Genomic DNA, 17,961 nt, shown 5'->3' on the forward strand with positions numbered 1-17,961 from the left:
CCAGTGTCCGCAACCGTGATTGAAGAATGCTGTAGAGCTGAGAGAGTCCGATGCGTACTGGTGCAGAGGTCTGTGGAGCCACCGTCGAGCCTAGAAGTGTGCATATGTGTTTTCTGGTCGACCTCTTCGAGCTCTATGCGTCCAAACAAAGCAGATGAGCTGATGCTCGATGTGGTGTGGTGCTGACCGGCCGGAAGCTGACCACTAGCGAGCAGATGTCCCGAAATGACAGTGGAGATGATGATCGGCCCGTGGTGGGGTGATGTCAAGATCAGATGCTTTCGAAGCTTCTCGAGGCTTAGCCAAAAGCTCACTTCGGGCCGATTGCCAAGCATGTGATGTGCCAAAGCGTTGACGTCGGTGCCAAGCGAGGGAAAGGGGCTGGTTGCACCCTGCGTTGCAACCAAAAAGCTGGTCCCACCTGCGGGGCAAAGGCACGTTGGCGTCATCTTGCCTAACAAGCCCATGGTGGAGAAAACACAAAAATAAGAATTAAAAAAGGCCGATTTTCCTAATTTATATTTTTATGGTGCGAGTACGGCGAGCATCCTTCATACGAGCCACTCACGCTCGCACCGTCAACCCTCAGCCCTATCTCAGAATGAAGTGCCGTCCGGGGAGCTTCGTGCGTGGTTTGCTCATATCACGCACGAGCCGTCGCAGAGTCGAACGAGCATGAGGTTCAGTATGTCTACGAAATTGCAGACGGCAAGCTCTCTACCGCATTGAAGTGAATCTATCCCGACCTCGTCACGACATTCTTCAGCAGCCTCCTCCGATAACACAACTGATACGCCCTCGCCGCCAGCACCACCGCCTCTCCAGTAGCTTGAACCTTATCATCATCAAACCTATACCAACTGCCTCTCCACTTGCAAAAGTTCGTATAATGCCCCGTGTTCATGCTGCCTTCATGCACCACCACCGTGAACAGATCGTACAGATACGCCTCTGGGTCTGGATTTGTTCCTCCTTGGTTCGTGCGGATCTCGGCCGTGGAGAACTGTCGCACATCCAGCACGAGCGGGAAGCGCACCTTGGTATCGATCTTACTCGCCGACGAGGTGTGTTCGAACCGTTTCAGTTGGATGCACAGCACGGGTGGAAGACGGAAGAGACTCAACTGCTTGGTTGCTGCGGCGGAGCCACCGCAGGATGTGCACGTGTAGTCGTTGTTCCCGAGTTTCTCTTCGGAGCAGTAGCGCTGGAGGCAGATGGTCAGGTGCTGTTCTTCTTCTCCTTCGCCGTTGGGGGGTGTAGGGACGGGCTTGGAAGAGGGAGGTTTGGGCTTGCCGTTGAGCGCGGTGTCTTTGCGACGCAGAGATTCGGGACGAACATCCAGGCTGAGGTCCAACATGGGATCGCGGGTGGTGTTGACCTTGCCACAGCGCTGACAGGTGACGTCCGATTGGAGTTGGCCGGCGAAAGTGCGGTGCACTACGCAGGGGCAACCTGATACGCCGCCGTTAGTAGCGCTCTGGCCCACCGGCGTACCGTGCCCACCCATCCCTTCGTCCTCGGACTGGTGACCCGAACTGCCGACGCCCTCGTAGTGGTCGTACAGCAGACTGAGCGCGTCATGGTGTTCATAAGCGAACGAGGGCAGAGACGACCGCTCGAGCGCTCGACTGGTGAGTGAGGTGTGGATGGCGTTGAGTGCCGAGATGAAGAGTTCGTGGGCATCATGCTGACCCGCCTGGCCGAGCTCGCTGCTCGCCTGGTCAACCCAGACGCAGTAGAGGAAAGAGGTCGGACCATGCGGGCCTTTCGCTGTCAGACCGTTTGTGCCGTTCTCGGTCCCAGCCGCATGACCGTTGCCCGTTCCCACAATCGCTCCCGGAGCTGTACTCGCAGATGACGCAGAAACAGTCGCACCAGGATCGGACGAGTAGAACTCGGAAAATATCTTGTCCATCTCGCAAGCCAAGCACGTCTTGGCGCCGTTGCAGAGCGAAGGGTTGTGCCGGTCCGAGAGAAAGTAATTGCGCAGCAGCGGGTTGTGCAGGAAGGCCTGGATGATAACGTTCATGTAGCACGTCGCGCCCATGTTGCGCAGCCCCCGCGGCACGCGACAGGTGATGCTCGAAGTGTCGGTCTCGTAGAATTTGGCCATTACATCCGAGGAGGAGGAGGAGGGTGGGAAGAGCGCCTCGACCGTCTTCTTGACAGGTCCGAACTGCTGGCCGACGACGTTGCTGTTGACGCGGCAGGTCTCGTGCCGCTGGATCGCTTCGAGTACGGGATCGTGGACAAAGTCCTTGCAGTCGGCACAGTAGACGTGGCCGTAGAGGAGGTCGAAGGCGAGCGTGTGCTTCTTGGATCGAAGGTGCTGGATCATGTGGCTATCGGCTGCGGTGCGTGTTACTGACGTCGGATCATCGTCCACCGGCGGCGAGAAACACGCTGTGAAAGCGCACTCGAGGCAGATGAAGGGCCTCAGCATGTCCGCTTGGCAGGTGTGACATTGTGGGTAGTCGAGCTTCCTACGCTTCTTGGTCTGCTTGCCAAGCTTGGCGGCCTTGGCCATCTCTTCGTTGTATTTTGCCAGCTCAGACTCCTTCTCGTCATCGTCCATCATTTTGACGTATCCAGTCCTGATCTGCGCACCCCATCGGAGGCCAGCGATGTAGCGCTTCAGATACGACTTGGTTATTGCCGGAAGCGAGTCGAAGCTGCTTGCATTTGCGTCGTCTCCATCCTCGGATTTGATTTTCGTTGCAGCAGAAGCCTTTTTCGACGAGGCCGTGCCATCGAGCTGTAGGAGCGAGCTGAGATGCTGGCAGCCTGGGGGAATATGTCGGATGGGTGCAGCAGAGCTTCCGTGCTTGGACGGAGATGCTGAGCGGGGCGTGCCAGCTCGCGAAGCAGCTGCGGAAGATGGTTTGGTCGGAGAAACGGACCCGCCGGGATTGGAACGCTGTGAAGACGGGCCGCCGAGCTTTGTTGGCGAGGGAGATGAGGCGATTGTGGATGATGGCATATTGATTGTCGCGTCAGGAGCTGTGTGAGCGAGTCGAAATGCGGGATGATGGTGAACGATATCGCGATGCCTTTGAGTGCCTCGCTCCACGCCGCTCGCGCTGCCGATTGTGCAGAGCCTTAGGGTCCGGCTGTACCAGCGAGTGAGCGAAAAACAATCTAGAGGAGATCAGCGACGCAGTCGAGTTGACGTTGCTGAGGGCGGTCCACGATGTGGGTGAGATTAGCGTATCCGAGAGAGGCGTGAGGATGTGGTCGTGTGCGGAAGGTGTTGTTCTCGACTCGCACTTCTTCCGGCATCGAAGTCGAACTCCACTTGCAGGCTGAAATGAAATCTGCTGCTGCCTCTCGCCTGCTTAGCCGGCCAGTCCGGACCCTTCTTTTGTCTGTCCGCTGTCTGCTGCCGTGAAATTCTAAGCTATCGTTCGAGACTCGCGCATGGTCCATCCTCAAACGGTCGAATGAGCGGACGCTCATAGTGCTCCTGTCAAGGCCGAACACTTCAGAGCAGCTCTGAAGGCACATTCACGTTTCCCAAAGTCACACTTGCAGTCACGGGGATCCATAGCGCTGAATCTAGATCGATTCGCATGATAGCAGATTGGCTCCGAGCCACAGGAATAGCGTTTAAAGCTCCTCGTGTCGAGGCGTCTCCTCGTCCTTCTTTGGCTCGTCCTTCTTTGGCTCCTCTTTCTTTGGCTCCTCTTTCCTGGCCTCCTCCTTCTTGGCCTCCTCCTTCTTCGCACTCTTCTTCGGCCTGGTCTTGGCAATCTTCCTCCGCTTGATCTTCCCAATCTGCTCATTGACCTTCCTCCTCCTCGTATCCACCTCGCCCGTCAGCAGCACGGGATCGTCACTCGGCCCACGCTTCTCCTGCAGCTTCTTGCCCTTCTCGAACCACTCTGCGTCCTTTTCGATCGTGGCGTTCAGCGAGTCGAGCTCGGCGACGCTGTACTTGCTTGCGAGGTTGGCGTCGATTGCTGCGGTCAAATTTTTGCGTGCCTCGGCAACAAAGGCCCTGGCGTCGGCGAGGGAGCTCTCAAACTCGCCGAACGAACCCGCACGAAGCTTGGACTGCGAAAGCCTTGTCTCGAGCGGCTTGATCAGCGACTCCAACGAAGCACGTTTGAGCTTGAGCGTCGACGTATCCGCCGTCTCGCCTTCATCGGAGATCCACGCCGACAGCTCCTCCGTCTTGGTCGTGATCGAATCGCGCTCGGCCGCCTTGGAGACGGACGAGTACGTCGGGTCATCCACCAGATCGCGTACGCGGTAGAGGTACGATTCGATCGCATTGCGCGCCTCCTCGCGAGCAGCTTTGCGAACCGCCGCTTGCGACATGGTCCACAGCTTGTCCTTGCTGCGCTTGATCTCGTCGCCCGACAGCGGTCGGCCTGCGTCGTTCTGCGGGATGTTTCGTGCGGTGAGGCGGACAACCTTGTCCTTGGCTGGAACGGCGGAGAGCGCTTCTTCGACTTCGCCCTCCATGTCGGCGTCGTCGCCGGTTGTAGTCTCGTTCTTGCCCGCCGAAGCGGTGCCGTTCGTAGCAGTGGCGTTGGTGGTAGCCTTCTTGGGAGTAGACACGCCGAAGAACGACTTGAGCGCGCCAGCGATTCCACCACCCGCTTTGGGCTTGATCACCAGCACAATGTTCTCCACGGCGTAAGTGCCCAAAGGTCGGCTGGAGATGGTCAGATTGACGTAGGTGTCCACCTGATCCAGCTGGCCGCTCGCCTTGAGGTCCTTGAGCGCGTCATCGATGTCCTGGATCTCGACCATCGTGATCGAGCGATCCTTGCCGTCACCCAGCGCCTTTTGCGAAGCCGCGTCGTACTCAAGCTCAAAGATGAAGTCCTCCTTGGCATTGTCGTACTGGCGGGACACCTGATCGGTCTGGTACGAAGCGGCAGGGAAGATGATCTCCTCCTTGCCGTCGGCTTCCTTGAGGTTGACCGCGTACGGGATGAGGTCGTAGGCGCGGATCTCCTTCATGCGGAACTGGGGGTTGAAACTGGCACCGTAGAAAGCGGCGCCCATGACGGCCGCCTCGTCGGCGTTGACGTTCTGGGCCAGCTTCGAGTCGGGGATTCCTGCCTCGCGCAGCGCATTCTGGACCAGAGGCACACGCGTGCTTCCACCGACCAGCACGATGCTGTTGATGTCGCTCAGCTTCAAGCCGGCGTTGGCGAGTGCCTGGTCGATGGGCGAGGTGAACTTGGGCACCAGACCAGCAGCCGTAACGGCGTCTTCGAAGTCCTGGCGCTGCAGCATGGTCTGGAAGTCGATGTCGTCGACCAGGCTCTCGACGCGGCTCGAAGCGGCATCGTTGGCGCTGAGAATGTGCTTGACGCGGTTAGCTTCCTTGAGCAGACGAGCCATGGCGCGGTGGTTGCTTCGGATCGAGCCGCCGAGCTGTTGGCCATGCTTGGCGTCGAATTCAGCTGCGAGCTTGTCCCTGAGAATGAGGTCGAATCGCAGCCCGCCAACGTTGCGCTCCCAGCCGACGCCCTTGACGTCGACAACGGTAGCCTCCTTCTGCGCCGTGCCCACCGACAGGACCGAGTCGATCACGACGGGCTTGGTGCTAAACTCGACCACCGTAGCTCGCACCGATCCGGAACCGACATCGAAGAAAAGGTGCTTCTCGGACTTGGCAAACGTGCGCGTCTGCGCGTAGTTGACAGCTGCCGCCGCACCGTCGGAAACGAGTCTAGGACGGAAGCCGGCGAGGCTTGCAGCGTCGACGATCGATTGTCGCTCCTGAGCGTTGAAGAAGGCTGGCACGATCACGACAGCGTCCAGGCCGCCGAACACACCGACACTGAGGCCGCTGGCCACGGAAGGGTTGACGCGCTCTCCTGCCGTCTCCTCCGCGAGCTTCTTGGCGTATTCCAGCTGCATTCCGACCAGCTCTTCCACCGTCAATACTGGCAGCGAGGCCACTTTCGAATCGGCCTCGTACGGTCGTTTGAGAGAGCATGTGCCGCGGTCGGAGCTGACGACGTCGTTGCCAAAGATGGATGAGTACAGGTCGACGTACGGCTTGTCCTCGTCGGACGTTGAGCGGCCGAGGAGGGTCTTGAGGCCATAGAAGGATTGCTTCGGCTCGCGGGTAGCATGGTTGTACGCGTTGGTACCGAAGAGGATCTCCTCATCGAGACCCCACTTTTTGAACGAAACTGCGGACTGGATCTTGCGTTTCGAGTCGCGATCGAGCACCACGTCGAAAGGCAGACCGGGCTTGACGAGCGAGACCTTCATCCACTCTGTTCCGTAGTCGAAGGCGACCACGCCCATCGCTGACGCTGGTGCCGAGAGCAGTGTGAAGGCCAGCAATGCAAGCACGACGAGCATGCTGAAAGCTGTGCTGTGGCGACCGGCGGTGCGACCTGTTGTGAAGCGCATGGTGGGCGCCTTTCCGCTCTGCTGTGCTCCGGTGCGGCTTTGGATCAAGAGCGTGCGGGGATAGAAAGTCGGAGCTAGAGCGGTCCTTGCTTGCTTGACGTCCGCTTGACGAGCTGCGGGATTCCTTTCCGTATTAGCCACTCCTCCTCGTTCGACAAGGAAGGCGTTTGAAGGGCGCGTGGATGGTGGTGAGAGATGCGGAAAGCGACACGTCGCTGATGGTGTTGGTCTTCTAGAAGAAATGAGTGGAACGAGTCTTGAGCGTGGAAATTGAGCGTGGCTACGTGTCCACTTTGAGATGCAGCGACTGCTTCGTGCGAGGTTGCCGAATTTCACAGAATCACCGTCACGGCGTCGACATAACATACTTGGGATTCTGGCCGGCCCCCATCAGCAGCAAGAGGCTACCCCTCAGGCCAAGAAGAGGCGAGCATCGCGAGTCGACCGACTCAATCATCTCACAGACGGGCACAGAAGCGTCCTTGAAGTGCGAAAGAACGATTGCAAAGAGCCACGGCATACAACGGGATACGGGAGCGTCAAGCCAAAAAAGGGTTATATATATACAAGAGCGAATCCTTAGCAATGGAGTCGATGGAAGCACGCTCTAGCCGTGCTGCCAGCATCAAGCCGGCCTATGTTACTCAGCATGAAGCGAAGAATGGCACTAGAGAGCAGCGCAGCGCAGCAAAGCGAGCAACGTACTGCATCTAACAGTTGCAAGCGTCCTTCCTCGCCCCCTGCTGGTTGTTCTGCAGATCGACGCCAGCGGCCTGCCCACCACTTGCCTGTCTGGCACCACTCGCGGGACCAGCCGCCGCATTCTTAGCCAGATGAAGATCGATCGGGATCTTCTTCGCAATCTCGGTGAACACCTCCACCACGCCCTCGCCGGTCTTTGCAGAGGTCTCGAAGAACAACAGCCCACCCTCCTTGGCGTACGCCTCGGCTTCGTCCTTGGGCACAGCCCTTGCCGAATCTCCACTTGGTGTCGATTCGTTTGCTGTTGCTGTCTCGTCCTCCTCCTCCTCACCCGCCTCGGCAGTCGTTTCGTTGAGCAGATCGATCTTGTTGCCCACCAACGCGATCACGATGTTGGGATTGGCCTGACGCTGCAGCTCCTTGACCCAGGACTTGGCCTTCTCGAACGAGCTTGCTTTCGTCACATCGTAGATGACGGCGGAAGCCTGGGCGTTGCGGTAGTACATGGGTGCGAGCGAGTGGAAGCGCTCCTGCCCCGCCGTGTCCCAGATCTCGAACTTGATCAATCGGTCCTCGAGACGACACTTTTGGGTCAGGAAGGCAGCTCCGATCGTAGGCTCCTTGTTCTCCTGGAAGTCGTTCTGGACGAAACGCAGGACCACGGACGATTTGCCAACGGCGGCTTCGCCGAGCAGAACGAGCTTGGTCTGGAACGGCTTTTGGGGCGCAGCGGCGGCGGGAGCCTCGCCAGCGGCAGCGTTGGTCGTTGGAGCAGCGGACATTGTATTGAGGTGGCAGGAAAGTGTCGAGCAGGCGATGTGTAGACGTCGGAAGTCTCGATCGTCTCCAAGTGTCCAGGCGATATGCGCGGTGTGGTGTCGTTATCGGAGGTTTGAGAGCGTGATCAGGCGATTGAACGGCTGAGCTGCCTGTCTGCGTGATGTGCTCGCCGACGTACGTATCTAATAGCCTTGAGCAGAGCTGTGCAGATTACGTTGGTCGAAAGTTTATGAGGAATGGAAGCTTATGAGGAATGGCAGTAGGTGATGGTAGCTCGAAGGCCGATGGCAGCGTACAAAGGTGTGAATTCGACACTGAGCTGCAGGCAAGTGTGTGGAGAGAGAGAGGCTGCCTGCCGAGCGTGAGTGCGCGGGACCAGGCGGCAGAAATTGTGGCGCAGCACACGGCGAGACACACACACGGCCAAAGGGGCCAAAGCTCAGCAGCTCACCCAAAGATTACAGTCGGCTGCTGGGATGCTGGCCTAAATTTGGCCCACGTTTGCTTGGCCTTTTCGCGGCGAATCCGGCTGGGGAATCTCGCTCTAACAATGTTGGATTTTTGGCTAGGATGCTCGACGCCGTAAGCTCATCAAGTTGGTTCTGCATGTGCTTCTTGATGACTTGCACAGGCTCTCAATTGGTCCACGGACGGATGGGCTATCAGAGATGCGGATGACGTAGAAGTACAATGCATTGCAGAGAGATCGGAACTGGAAGCGCGTGATGGTATATGCAAGAACAAGGGGACATTGCGACGGAGCAGAAAGACAATGCATCCAGCATCAATCCGAATCGTCCTCGTTCTTGGCCGTCTTTCTGCGTTTGCCGCCACGGTTGTCTCCCGCTGCTGCTGTGCTGCTCTCGGTCTCGACCGGGTCCGGTACCTTGGCGACGATGTCTTTGAGAAAGTCGAAGGTCTCGTTGGTGTGAACGGTGCGTTTGCTGTCGTCGTCGCAACAACAGAGGAGAAGGGGCGTTGATAGGCGAGAAGAAGAGACGTCAGTGCGAGTCGTCATACGGGTCAAAAAGGAGGGCGAAGGGATGCACTTACACATGGTACGGAGTCATCTTCTTGGCGCCGCGACTTCTTGTCTCCTTGACCGTCTCTTCGACAATGCTTGCCATGAACAACTCCAGAGCTTTCGCTGTTGCATTTGAGATCCAAGCAGTCGGAGATCAGTATCTATGCGTCTCTTCTGCGCTTGCCCTATCCCCTCTGGAGGGAGATCTTCGGTGGTCACTCACAGATCAACACCGGCGTCGCCTGCGCCACTTTGCCCACATCCTCGTCGGCCTGCATGATCTTCTTGATCCGAGCCACGGGGAACTTGCACTGCGCGGACCGCTTCACCATCTTGTCAAAACGTTGAGGGGCGGATGTGATGCTGTTTGTTGGAGATGATCGTGGGAGAGGGAGTGCGGAGACGCAGGGTCGCGTGTGACTTTTGAATGCAGCTGCTCAAGTGTGCGGATCGAAAATTATACGGCCGAAAAACGCCCCTTAGCGCTCAGCAGACACATTCGGTGGGAGCTTGCTCAAGAGCATGGCAGGCCTCACCGCTCAACAAGCATATCTCGCACGTACACAAAGTAAAGATGCTGCTGATGCAACGAGAAGTAGTTGCAAAGCTAGATCAGATTGACACTGCACGGTGAAAGCCTCTCAGTAGTCAGCATCATCAAACGCGTGGAACTCGTCCCCTTCCGCATATGCGTCTGCGCCTGCCGTCCTCGCATCCCGGATCTTGAGACCCTGCAGACGAGCAATCAGCATCACGAGGGAGGCAAGAATATCACGGTCAGTATCACAGCTACATCTACGCTAGGAGACAACGGCTCATGAAGGAAGACTCACCCTGGTCAGATAAGCAGGGCTCTTTTGGATCTGCCTGTCCCTCTCCTGCAACAGCGCCTGCCACTGTTTGGCGGTCCGGATCTTGTCTTCGAGCAGCGAAATGGATGAGGTCGAGGTAAAGCTGTCGCCACCGAACGAGTCAAAGTGGACCACCCAGTCGCCGTTAACAGCGCCCGAAGCACCGCGGGGAGGGGAAAGTGTGGCGTAGATCCACCCTTTGCGGACCTGTGGGTGTCGTCAGTCAGAAGACTTAGTCAGTCAACAAACTCAGCAATCTGAGCCGTGAAAGAATGGGCGGTCTTGCACTTACGATATCCTGCACATCAGCATACACGCCCTGAACCACATCGTCTCCCTGTGCCCCGATCTTTTGCGCGATCTGATTGAGCGACAGAGCACTGTATACCTCGCCCAGCTTCTGGACCCTCCTCTGTGTGAGCAACGCCAAGCATCGTCTGACGAGACCCATGTTCCTATCCTTCTCGAAGACGTCCTTCCGCTCCTCAGCGATGCGACGTGCGGCATCGAGCCCCTTGTCGTCTCCCCGGGCGTACGCGGAAGCAAATGTGTTGTATGGGGTTTGCCCTGGTGATCCCATCTGCTTCCAGGCCCTTGTGATGACCTGCGGAGTGTACTGCGGCACAGGGGAGACTTTGCCGTCTGCAAGGAGCTGTACGAGGACGAGCTTTTTGTATGCGTCCATGTGGATGGCGCTGACAGCTACGGCCGGGCTCGAGATGCACTGTGGAGTAGAAAAGTTAAGATATTCGGTGTTGCTCAGCCTTCTTCTCTTGCGAAATGTGTGCATGATGGGCGGTGAGCTTACGGTCTCGAGAGCATCAATGGCATCGTGCAGCCTGTCGAGCTTGATATAGATGAGTGCCGCGTAGTAGAAGTACTGCAAGATATCCGAATGGACTAGCGGCGTGATGGAAGTATCCGCATCGATGAGCGGCAGATCGATGAGCATGGTAGCCGCCTCTGCGTAGCGAGCCGTCTTGAGGTACTGATATGCTAGCATCGGATGCAGTGCTGTTATGCTCTCTGACCTGGTCAAGAATCTCGACGCCAACGCTTGCAGGAGCTGCAACGCTGATTCTGGATTTGTGACTTGGTCGCCGAGCGCCGAGAAGGTTGCCGCCAGCTGCGCGACTTTGTCTCCCGCGAGGTGGACCTGAGGCGGGCTGAAACGCTGAACGAAAGCTGTGATGTGAGGAAGGAGTAGCGTACCGTTCTCGACCGAGCCTGCAGAGTGCGTTGCTCGAGCGACGAGGATGTAGAGCATGCCGATCGAGTGCACGGCCGGGTCGAGGACGGAGAGCGGGTCGACATTGCCTTGGACAGGCTGACAGAGTACCGCATCCGAGACAGCAGGAGCTTGTGATCGGCTCGAACTGGGGCCGCTGCGTGAGGACGACTCGCCGTTGGAAGGAGCGTGGTCGCAGAGCTTGCGGAGAGCTGGAAGTAGTGTTGATTCGATACGGGCGAGATCACCTGCGCACTCGAGGATGAGTGCGAGTGTGTCCTCGATGCCGGTCAGGTTCGTGATCGCCATCTTGAAGTGCGACGTGTATCTCAACCACTGGCTTCAGAGTCTCGTGGGGTAGGTGAAAGAGCTTGTGACGCTGAGAGATGAAGATGGCGAATGTGGGTAAGGCTGAGCAACACTTTCGAGAGTTGACCTGAGCGCGACTCCACATCTTCCTGCTGCGCCCTCGACTTTGACAGCTTGCCTCAGGGTCTAACACTGTGGAAAATGCTCCCTCGAGGCTGACAGCCTGTGAGGCGCGCTTCAGTGTCACGGCGGAGTCGCGGACTTGAAGAGCCGGAAACGTCACTTGAACAAGGCGGCAGCGTGTGTATGCGTGCCGTTCATGAGTGTTGGGCGTGTCGGAAATTTTGCCTCGGCAAAGCAGTGGATGACCTTCATCGTCGACCAACACCATCTCATCTTCCTTCCACCTCTCTCGTCGTCCTGGTTGTCTTATCAGACTCTTCGAAGATGCCAGCAAAGATGAAAAAGGCCTCCTCGAAAGCAAACGGCTCTTCGGAGCATCTGCATCCTTCCTCAGCGGCCACCGCCAAGGCTGCACCTCCTACCTCTGCCGGCACTGGCTCCTCCTCATCCTCCTCCTCGACACTGACCAACCACGCCACGCACCTTCCGCTCAAGACGCCACGCGAACCCAACGCCTACGAAACCGCCAACGCGTGGACGTGGAACCCGATCCGCCTCATCGAACGCAACCTCTTCCGCACCTACTGGAACATCGAGGGCACCTTTGTCCTCTCGATGCTCGAAGCATGGGAGGTGTTTCTCGTCATCTGCGTCTTCATCACCCTCACACTCCTGCTGTGCTACACGGTGGTGCACTACCTGCCGAGGCACGCGAGCGAGGTCGCCAACCGCGTGGCGTATTATGTCTATGGCACAGCTCCCTCGGAGAACCTCGCCAGCGGCGTCGCACAGAAGGCAAGCAACGTTACAAGTAAGGTCGCCGAGGCTACAGCAACAGCAGGAGAGGGATTGATGGAAAGGCTCATCGAGAATAGCAATCAGCTGTGGGCGAGTCTGGGCGAGGAGGAGAGAGGAAAGCCGGAAGTGGTGGATAGGTTGATTAGCAACTTGAACAAGGTCAAGCAGATGATGGGTAGCGCGGGGAAGGTCGAGCTCTAGACAGGTAGAGACTGTATTGATATGACGCTAGATTGCAATGTCCAAAGGATCTATCGCAGATTGTCTCATCAGCTAGAGAGGCATTCATTCGCTTGCAGAATCAGCCATTCAGAGCAGCGCCTTTTGCACAGGCACAACGATGCGAGCGTGGTCATCTATGTCATTGACCTCATGAACCACAGCTGGCACCACAAGATGGTCTCTTCTAGAAACCAAGACCGCCACGCGACGTCTTGACCGTCGCCGAGACAGGATTGGCCATACCCTGCGAGCTTCCAATACCTTTTCCTTCCGTCCATCCCATCGCCGCGAGCAGCTTGTGTCCGATGTTGTCCGCTCCGATCTTGTCCGCTCCAAATCCGACCTCTTCACCCTCCCTGTTTTTCGGCACCGTTCCGCCGCCCACACCATACATGCCACCAGCCTGACCGCCACCTTTGCCCTTCTTGTTCCTGCCCTTGTCCTTGAAATCGCTCCTGCCCGCATCGTTGCCAAACGTAGCGCCCGCATTCGAGTACACAATCCGCTTGACCTTCCGGTAATCCACGTTCAACCCGCTCTTGCTCGTCTTGATCAGCGTCGGGAACCTATCCCGCCCCTTGCCCTTGCTCTTGGACTGCAAATTGTATGCCGCTGCCAGAGCGTGCACCTCGGCGCGGGCAAACTTGTCCATCGGCTGGCAGCGCATCGTGTTCCTTCCGCGCTCCGAGAGGAAGTGCTGGATCTGCTGGTTCAGCTCGTCCATATTGAACGCGAACCGCTTGTCGAGGCCCAACGAGGTGATGTCGCCCGACGCACTCTGACCGCCGAACGTGAGCACCGACGCGTCGACCGCATCCAGCGAGCCCGCCGCCTTGATCGCAGAGACCACGTTGTTCGAGTGCGCCTTGAGGCTTGCGCGCGCCTCACGCTTCTCGGCCTTGCGCGCGAGCTTGAGCTGCTTCTTGGTGGATTTGGTCTTTCCGGCACTGCCCGCAGCGCCATGCGTGTTGGGGAACGGATTGAGCGCCGCAGCCTGACGCTCGGCGAGACGCTGTTGCTTTTTGGAGGCTTTGCCGGCGCGGTCCTTGTCCCATTGCTGTTGCAGCTCTTCGGCCCAGAGGTCGTCCGACGTGAACTTGCGCCCTTTGCGCTTGCCATTGCGAGCCGTCGGAATTGAGCCCATACCGTAGGCTGGGTCGTCCGAGTCGATCTCATTCTCGTCGGCAGCGAGATCCATCAGGTCGGAAAAGTCGCCGTTCGAGATGGCGTGGAAGAGCTTCTTCTGCGCGCGTTTCGACGAGGGAGCGGAGCCGGAACGGCTGCCGATGCCGGCACCGCCCACTTGGGATGACAGTGCCCGGATGAAGTCTTCGTCCTCGTCAGCCCACGAATACTTGCCGCGGAACATGCCTTCGTCATCATCATCATCGTCGCTGTCGCTAACATCCTCATCATCATCATCATCATCCTCTTCCTCGGAAGACTCGGAGTCTTCGCTGAAGACCTCGCTGCTCTCGTCATCGTCATCGGCCTCGAGAATGATGCGGAGCTGCTCGGCCAGGTCTTCGTCCTCTTCGTCGTCTCCGGCAGCTTCAGGCTTGGCGGACTTCTTTGATGCGGCCGCTTCGGCGTTAACGTCGACCACTTGAACGCCGTCGCCGTCTCCATCCTCGTCACTGTCGTCCTCGCTCTCGGTGAGCCACTCCTTGACCTCATCCATATGGATCTCATCCTCGATGTCGCCGAACCCGAGCTGACGGCCGCCCTTCTGAGGATCCATGCCGTTCATGAAACGAATCATGGCGTCCATGTCCGTCTTGTCATCGAGCTTGTTTGACAAGCGGCGAGCTGCAGCCTTGCCCTTTCCGGCAGCCTCTGAGGGCAACCCACCGTCGACCGTCTCCACAACCATGTCGTCGGTCGAAAACAGATCATCCTTGGCTGCATCTTCGTCAGACGTGTCGGCACCCTGGTCGAGAATGTTCTGCATGTAATCAGCGACAATCGCCTCCTGGTCGGCTTTGCGACTGCGCGCATTGTTGCGCGAGGTGGCATTGCGGTTGGCAAGCGAGCGTTTGGCCCGCTGCCCGCCGCGACGCTTGTTCTTGGCGGCCTCCATGACAATGTCGCCGTCGTCCTCCGACTCCCACTCGTGACGATCAGCGCGGATCGCTTTCAGCAGAATGGGATCAGTGATGGTTTCATCGTTATTGCTGCGCGTGATATGGATGCCAGCGGTGGCAGCTGCGAGATTGTCAGCCTCGACAACGTCGTCGTCGTCGCCAGAATCGCCTGGCGGGCCATCACTGCCCCAATCCAGGTCGGAATCGCCCTCTCGCGGGATGCGAGCCGGCTTGCCTCGCTTGGCGGATTGCTTCTTGCGTGGCGCTTTCGAGCTGGTTGCGACGGCGTCGCCAAGAGCCATACGATGCGAGGATGTGGTGGGCGCACCGGCATTTGTACGTTCTGCAGCAGCGTCTGGATCCTCGCCTTCGAGGTCGATCACAAAGCCGAAGTCGGTCTCTTCCGTCACCTCAACCTTACTTTCGACCTCCATCTCAGCAACTGAGTCGAGTGCGGGCTGCCGAACGTTCTCCACCACAGTGACCTGCTCTTTGATCGAAGCATGCTCTGTATGCGTCTGCGACTGCGAGGGCACTAGGATGATCTCTTCGTCGTCCGAGGAGGAGGAGATCGAGCTTCGAGATGCAGGCTTGGCCGTCGCGTACTGTGTGGAGGGCGCGGCCTTCTGATCTTGCAGATTGTAGCCGTTGGACGACCCATTCTTTGGCGCTTCTGCGAGGTTGGATGGTACAGCCCTTGCTTCGGGCTGGAAGGCCGGCATGGACCATGTCAAAGAAGCGTCATCTTCGATCATCGACTCTCCTGGTGCCAGCTCTTTCGACCCCGGGAAGGCGGCGAGCAACGCGTTCACCTCGTCATCGTTCTCGCCGTCGATCGCATCCAGACCGTCGAAGTTGAATGCGTTCACCGTCGTGTCAGGGAAGACGGGTGCCGCACGAGAGGGCTGATATGGCGTCGCCGTTTGCTGTGCTGCCTTCTGAGCCGCCGCGTCGGCGGATCCCGGTACAGCAGGCTTTACATTGGAGCGATTAGAGAAGCCAAGACCGGCATGACGAGGAGCAGACTGATCGCCAGGAGGCGGCTGCTGCTGCTGCGCCTCTGTCAGTTGCTGCATGGGAGCAGCTGGATCTATGGATGCGTCGTTGGGATCTGTAGGCGGCAAGTTGCCCTTGAGAGGATCGCCGAACTCGCCTGTAGCCTTGACAAAGGCGACAGGCACTCGGAAGGGGCTCTGTGCCGAATCGGCTGGGTCGCCAAAGCGTGGAGCATTACGCTGTTTGCGCTCGGGTCTGCGAAGACCAGGCACGCCGGCAAGGTACCTGGAATCTTCGGTCTCTTCTGGCGGGCGGTACTTGCCTCCGCCGGCAGCGCCTCTGCTGGTGAAGAACTCGGGAAAGTTGGTGGGCGCGGTGGAGCGAGGAGTGAAGCGCGGCTTGACTGCGCTCGCTACAATGGAGGAAGCGTTGAAGACACGCTGTGGCGTGGTGCTGCCTGATGGGATGTTTAGTTGATGTGGCGCTTGCGGCTTTGCAGAGTTGTCCTCGGGATCCGAGACCACGTCCGATTCGAGGTGTGGCTTGACCTTATGCTTGTACCCTTTCGGAGGTTCTATCGCAAAGTCGGCAGCGTCTTCCTCATCATCCTCTTCATCCTCATCCTCGTCGTCCTCGTCGTCATCATCGTAGTCGCGACGATTGCCGCGCGAGAAAGAGCCATAGTCAAAGCCGGCGCGGTTCTGACCGGAGACGGAGAGGTGGCCGCCTCGTCCACGACCTCGGAACGGCCTTCCATTCGCTGCGCCACCACGAGGAGAGTTGTATCCGGACGGAGAGGCAGATCCAGATGCTCCGCCGAGGACGTGGCCTTGACCGCCAAAAGGCTGGAAGCCACCGCCGCCTCCTCTGCCTCGACCGCGACCACGGCCACCGCCTCTGCCTCGATTTGGTGGACCGCCCCGGCTGCCGTTGCCCTTCTTGCCCATTCTACCGCCAGACTGTGTTGTGAGACCCTTGATGAGATTCCGTGTGATAGCGGAGTGTTGAGCTTATCGTGTTGGTGAGGATCTACTCGACTCCTACTTCGCTCGCGTTCCTTCGCCGTTCGACCGTGCGCGTGCGTCGAGCTTAATGCTGTTCGGCTCCAACGAAATGAAGCTCAGGTGTGATTGTGAGGAGGTGTGATGTACGAAAGGTCGGACGTTTGTGAATGCGTCTCGTCTCGACTCAGCCGTCTTGAACCGAGCGCTGTGAACTCAGCCAACGTGCAGCTCTTTGCATCTTTGTGAAACGCCACTTCAGGTGGAGCTGCGAAAGGGTCAAGTCAGCACAAAGCAACCCTTCCGAAAAGTCGCCGATCAGAAGCAACTCTTTTCGTTGGTGCAACACTTTCGGTGATTCGACACCTTCGCAAATTTCGGACGCGTCAAGTGCAAGGATTCGCGCGTAAAGAGCTTCATCAGAGAAGCTGGCCTTCGCGCCTCATTTGCCAAAGTGTTGGTCTTCGACCTTGAGTTCCGCATTTTTAGCTCAAGCGCAGGCTGCGCTCCGTCAATGAAGTGCCATCGACCTCCTCATCCGTGCGCAGCCCCACTCGTCTCTTCTTGACCACCAACATCCAAGCATGTCGCTCTACACGCCGTCTTCCAAAGCAGCCAAGCGGCGAGCGGCCAACCTCGGCGCCTCCACCAGCAATCACACCTCCACGCCGAACCACCTCACCTCTTCGTCCAGCAGAATGGCCAATTCGCACCATCACATCGAGGCCGCACTCACAGACGAACAGCGTCAGGAGATCAAGGAGGCCTTCGAGCTGTTCGACACGGACAAGGACGGTGCGGTGGACTATCACGAGTTGAAGGTGGCTATGCGAGCATTGGGATTCGATCTGAAGAAGGCGGAGGTGTTGAAGCTGTTGAGGGAGAACGATAAGACAAACTCGGGGCTGCTCGAGTGGGAGGACTTCAACCGCATCAGTAAGTCTCGCTGACCAGCACGAACCAAGCCTAAAGATGCAGGCATACTGACCTTGATGCCTGAAACTTTACTTGTTGTGAACCGTTGCCAACGACAGTGTCGGAAAAGATCGCATCAAGAGACCCCATGGAGGAGATCCGCAAGGCGTTTGCGCTATTCGACGACGACGCTACCGGCAAGATCTCGTTGAGGAATCTCAAGCGGGTCGCAAAGGAGCTCGGCGAGACACTCGACGATGACGAGCTGCAGGCCATGATCGATGAATTCGACCTGGATCAGGACGGAGAGATCAACGAGAACGAATTCGTCCAGATCATGATGGACGATTCCTAGACGTCCCTTCCACTCGCCTGGGTCTCCGCGTCGTCGCAACCTCTCGAGGTCCTTCGGATGCTGACCCGTTGGTAGCTAGACTACCGCCCTCTTTGCCAGCTTCGCCCTTTGTCAAAGTGGTCCGACCAACAACAAAACCTCTCTGTACTTGTATCGCTTCTCTGGTGTTCTCGCAACTCTGGTCATCGT

General features: G+C 58.0%; 8 protein-coding genes across 8 annotated transcripts; 2 read left to right on the plus strand and 6 right to left on the minus strand.

Annotated features, from left to right (window-relative positions):
* Positions 1 to 736: 736 nt before the first annotated feature.
* On the minus strand, positions 737 to 2,980 carry PSEUBRA_000543 (Zinc finger, UBP-type; the record flags this gene model as incomplete). Its single annotated transcript, XM_016436156.2, has 1 exon — positions 737 to 2,980. One exon carries the CDS (start codon positions 2,978 to 2,980, stop codon positions 737 to 739), a length of 2,244 nt encoding a protein of 747 aa, XP_016295120.2.
* Positions 2,981 to 3,606: 626 nt separating this feature from the next.
* Positions 3,607 to 6,384, minus strand: PSEUBRA_000544 (Heat shock protein 70 family; the record flags this gene model as incomplete). The annotated part of the gene is made up of 1 exon (XM_016436144.1): positions 3,607 to 6,384. One exon carries the CDS (start codon positions 6,382 to 6,384, stop codon positions 3,607 to 3,609), a length of 2,778 nt encoding a protein of 925 aa, XP_016295121.1.
* A 710-nt stretch (positions 6,385 to 7,094) lies between these two features.
* PSEUBRA_000545 (Small GTPase superfamily) lies at positions 7,095 to 7,868 on the minus strand (the record flags this gene model as incomplete). The annotated part of the gene is made up of 1 exon (XM_016436153.1): positions 7,095 to 7,868. One exon carries the CDS (start codon positions 7,866 to 7,868, stop codon positions 7,095 to 7,097), a length of 774 nt encoding a protein of 257 aa, XP_016295122.1.
* Positions 7,869 to 8,650: 782 nt separating this feature from the next.
* PSEUBRA_000546 (Transcription factor CBF/NF-Y/archaeal histone) lies at positions 8,651 to 9,222 on the minus strand (the record flags this gene model as incomplete). Its single annotated transcript, XM_016436159.1, has 3 exons — positions 8,651 to 8,810; positions 8,920 to 9,013; positions 9,114 to 9,222. 3 exons carry the CDS (start codon positions 9,220 to 9,222, stop codon positions 8,651 to 8,653), a joined length of 363 nt encoding a protein of 120 aa, XP_016295123.1.
* Positions 9,223 to 9,531: 309 nt separating this feature from the next.
* Positions 9,532 to 11,278, minus strand: PSEUBRA_000547 (uncharacterized protein; the record flags this gene model as incomplete). The annotated part of the gene is made up of 4 exons (XM_016436158.1): positions 9,532 to 9,621; positions 9,724 to 9,948; positions 10,034 to 10,465; positions 10,550 to 11,278. The coding sequence occupies 4 exons, from the start codon at positions 11,276 to 11,278 to the stop codon at positions 9,532 to 9,534; spliced, it is 1,476 nt and encodes a 491-aa protein (XP_016295124.1).
* Positions 11,279 to 11,737: 459 nt separating this feature from the next.
* Positions 11,738 to 12,400, plus strand: PSEUBRA_000548 (Small subunit of serine palmitoyltransferase-like protein; the record flags this gene model as incomplete). Its single annotated transcript, XM_016436127.2, has 1 exon — positions 11,738 to 12,400. One exon carries the CDS (start codon positions 11,738 to 11,740, stop codon positions 12,398 to 12,400), a length of 663 nt encoding a protein of 220 aa, XP_016295125.2.
* Positions 12,401 to 12,605: 205 nt separating this feature from the next.
* Positions 12,606 to 16,448, minus strand: PSEUBRA_000549 (G-patch domain protein; the record flags this gene model as incomplete). Its single annotated transcript, XM_016436146.1, has 1 exon — positions 12,606 to 16,448. The coding sequence occupies one exon, from the start codon at positions 16,446 to 16,448 to the stop codon at positions 12,606 to 12,608; it is 3,843 nt and encodes a 1,280-aa protein (XP_016295126.1).
* Positions 16,449 to 17,086: 638 nt separating this feature from the next.
* On the plus strand, positions 17,087 to 17,772 carry PSEUBRA_000550 (EF-hand domain pair; the record flags this gene model as incomplete). Its single annotated transcript, XM_016436136.1, has 2 exons — positions 17,087 to 17,438; positions 17,537 to 17,772. 2 exons carry the CDS (start codon positions 17,087 to 17,089, stop codon positions 17,770 to 17,772), a joined length of 588 nt encoding a protein of 195 aa, XP_016295127.1.
* Positions 17,773 to 17,961: the final 189 nt, after the last annotated feature.

This window comes from Kalmanozyma brasiliensis, assembly GCF_000497045.1.
Source record: "Kalmanozyma brasiliensis GHG001 unplaced genomic scaffold PSEUBRA_SCAF1, whole genome shotgun sequence".
Taxonomy (NCBI): domain Eukaryota; kingdom Fungi; phylum Basidiomycota; class Ustilaginomycetes; order Ustilaginales; genus Kalmanozyma; species Kalmanozyma brasiliensis.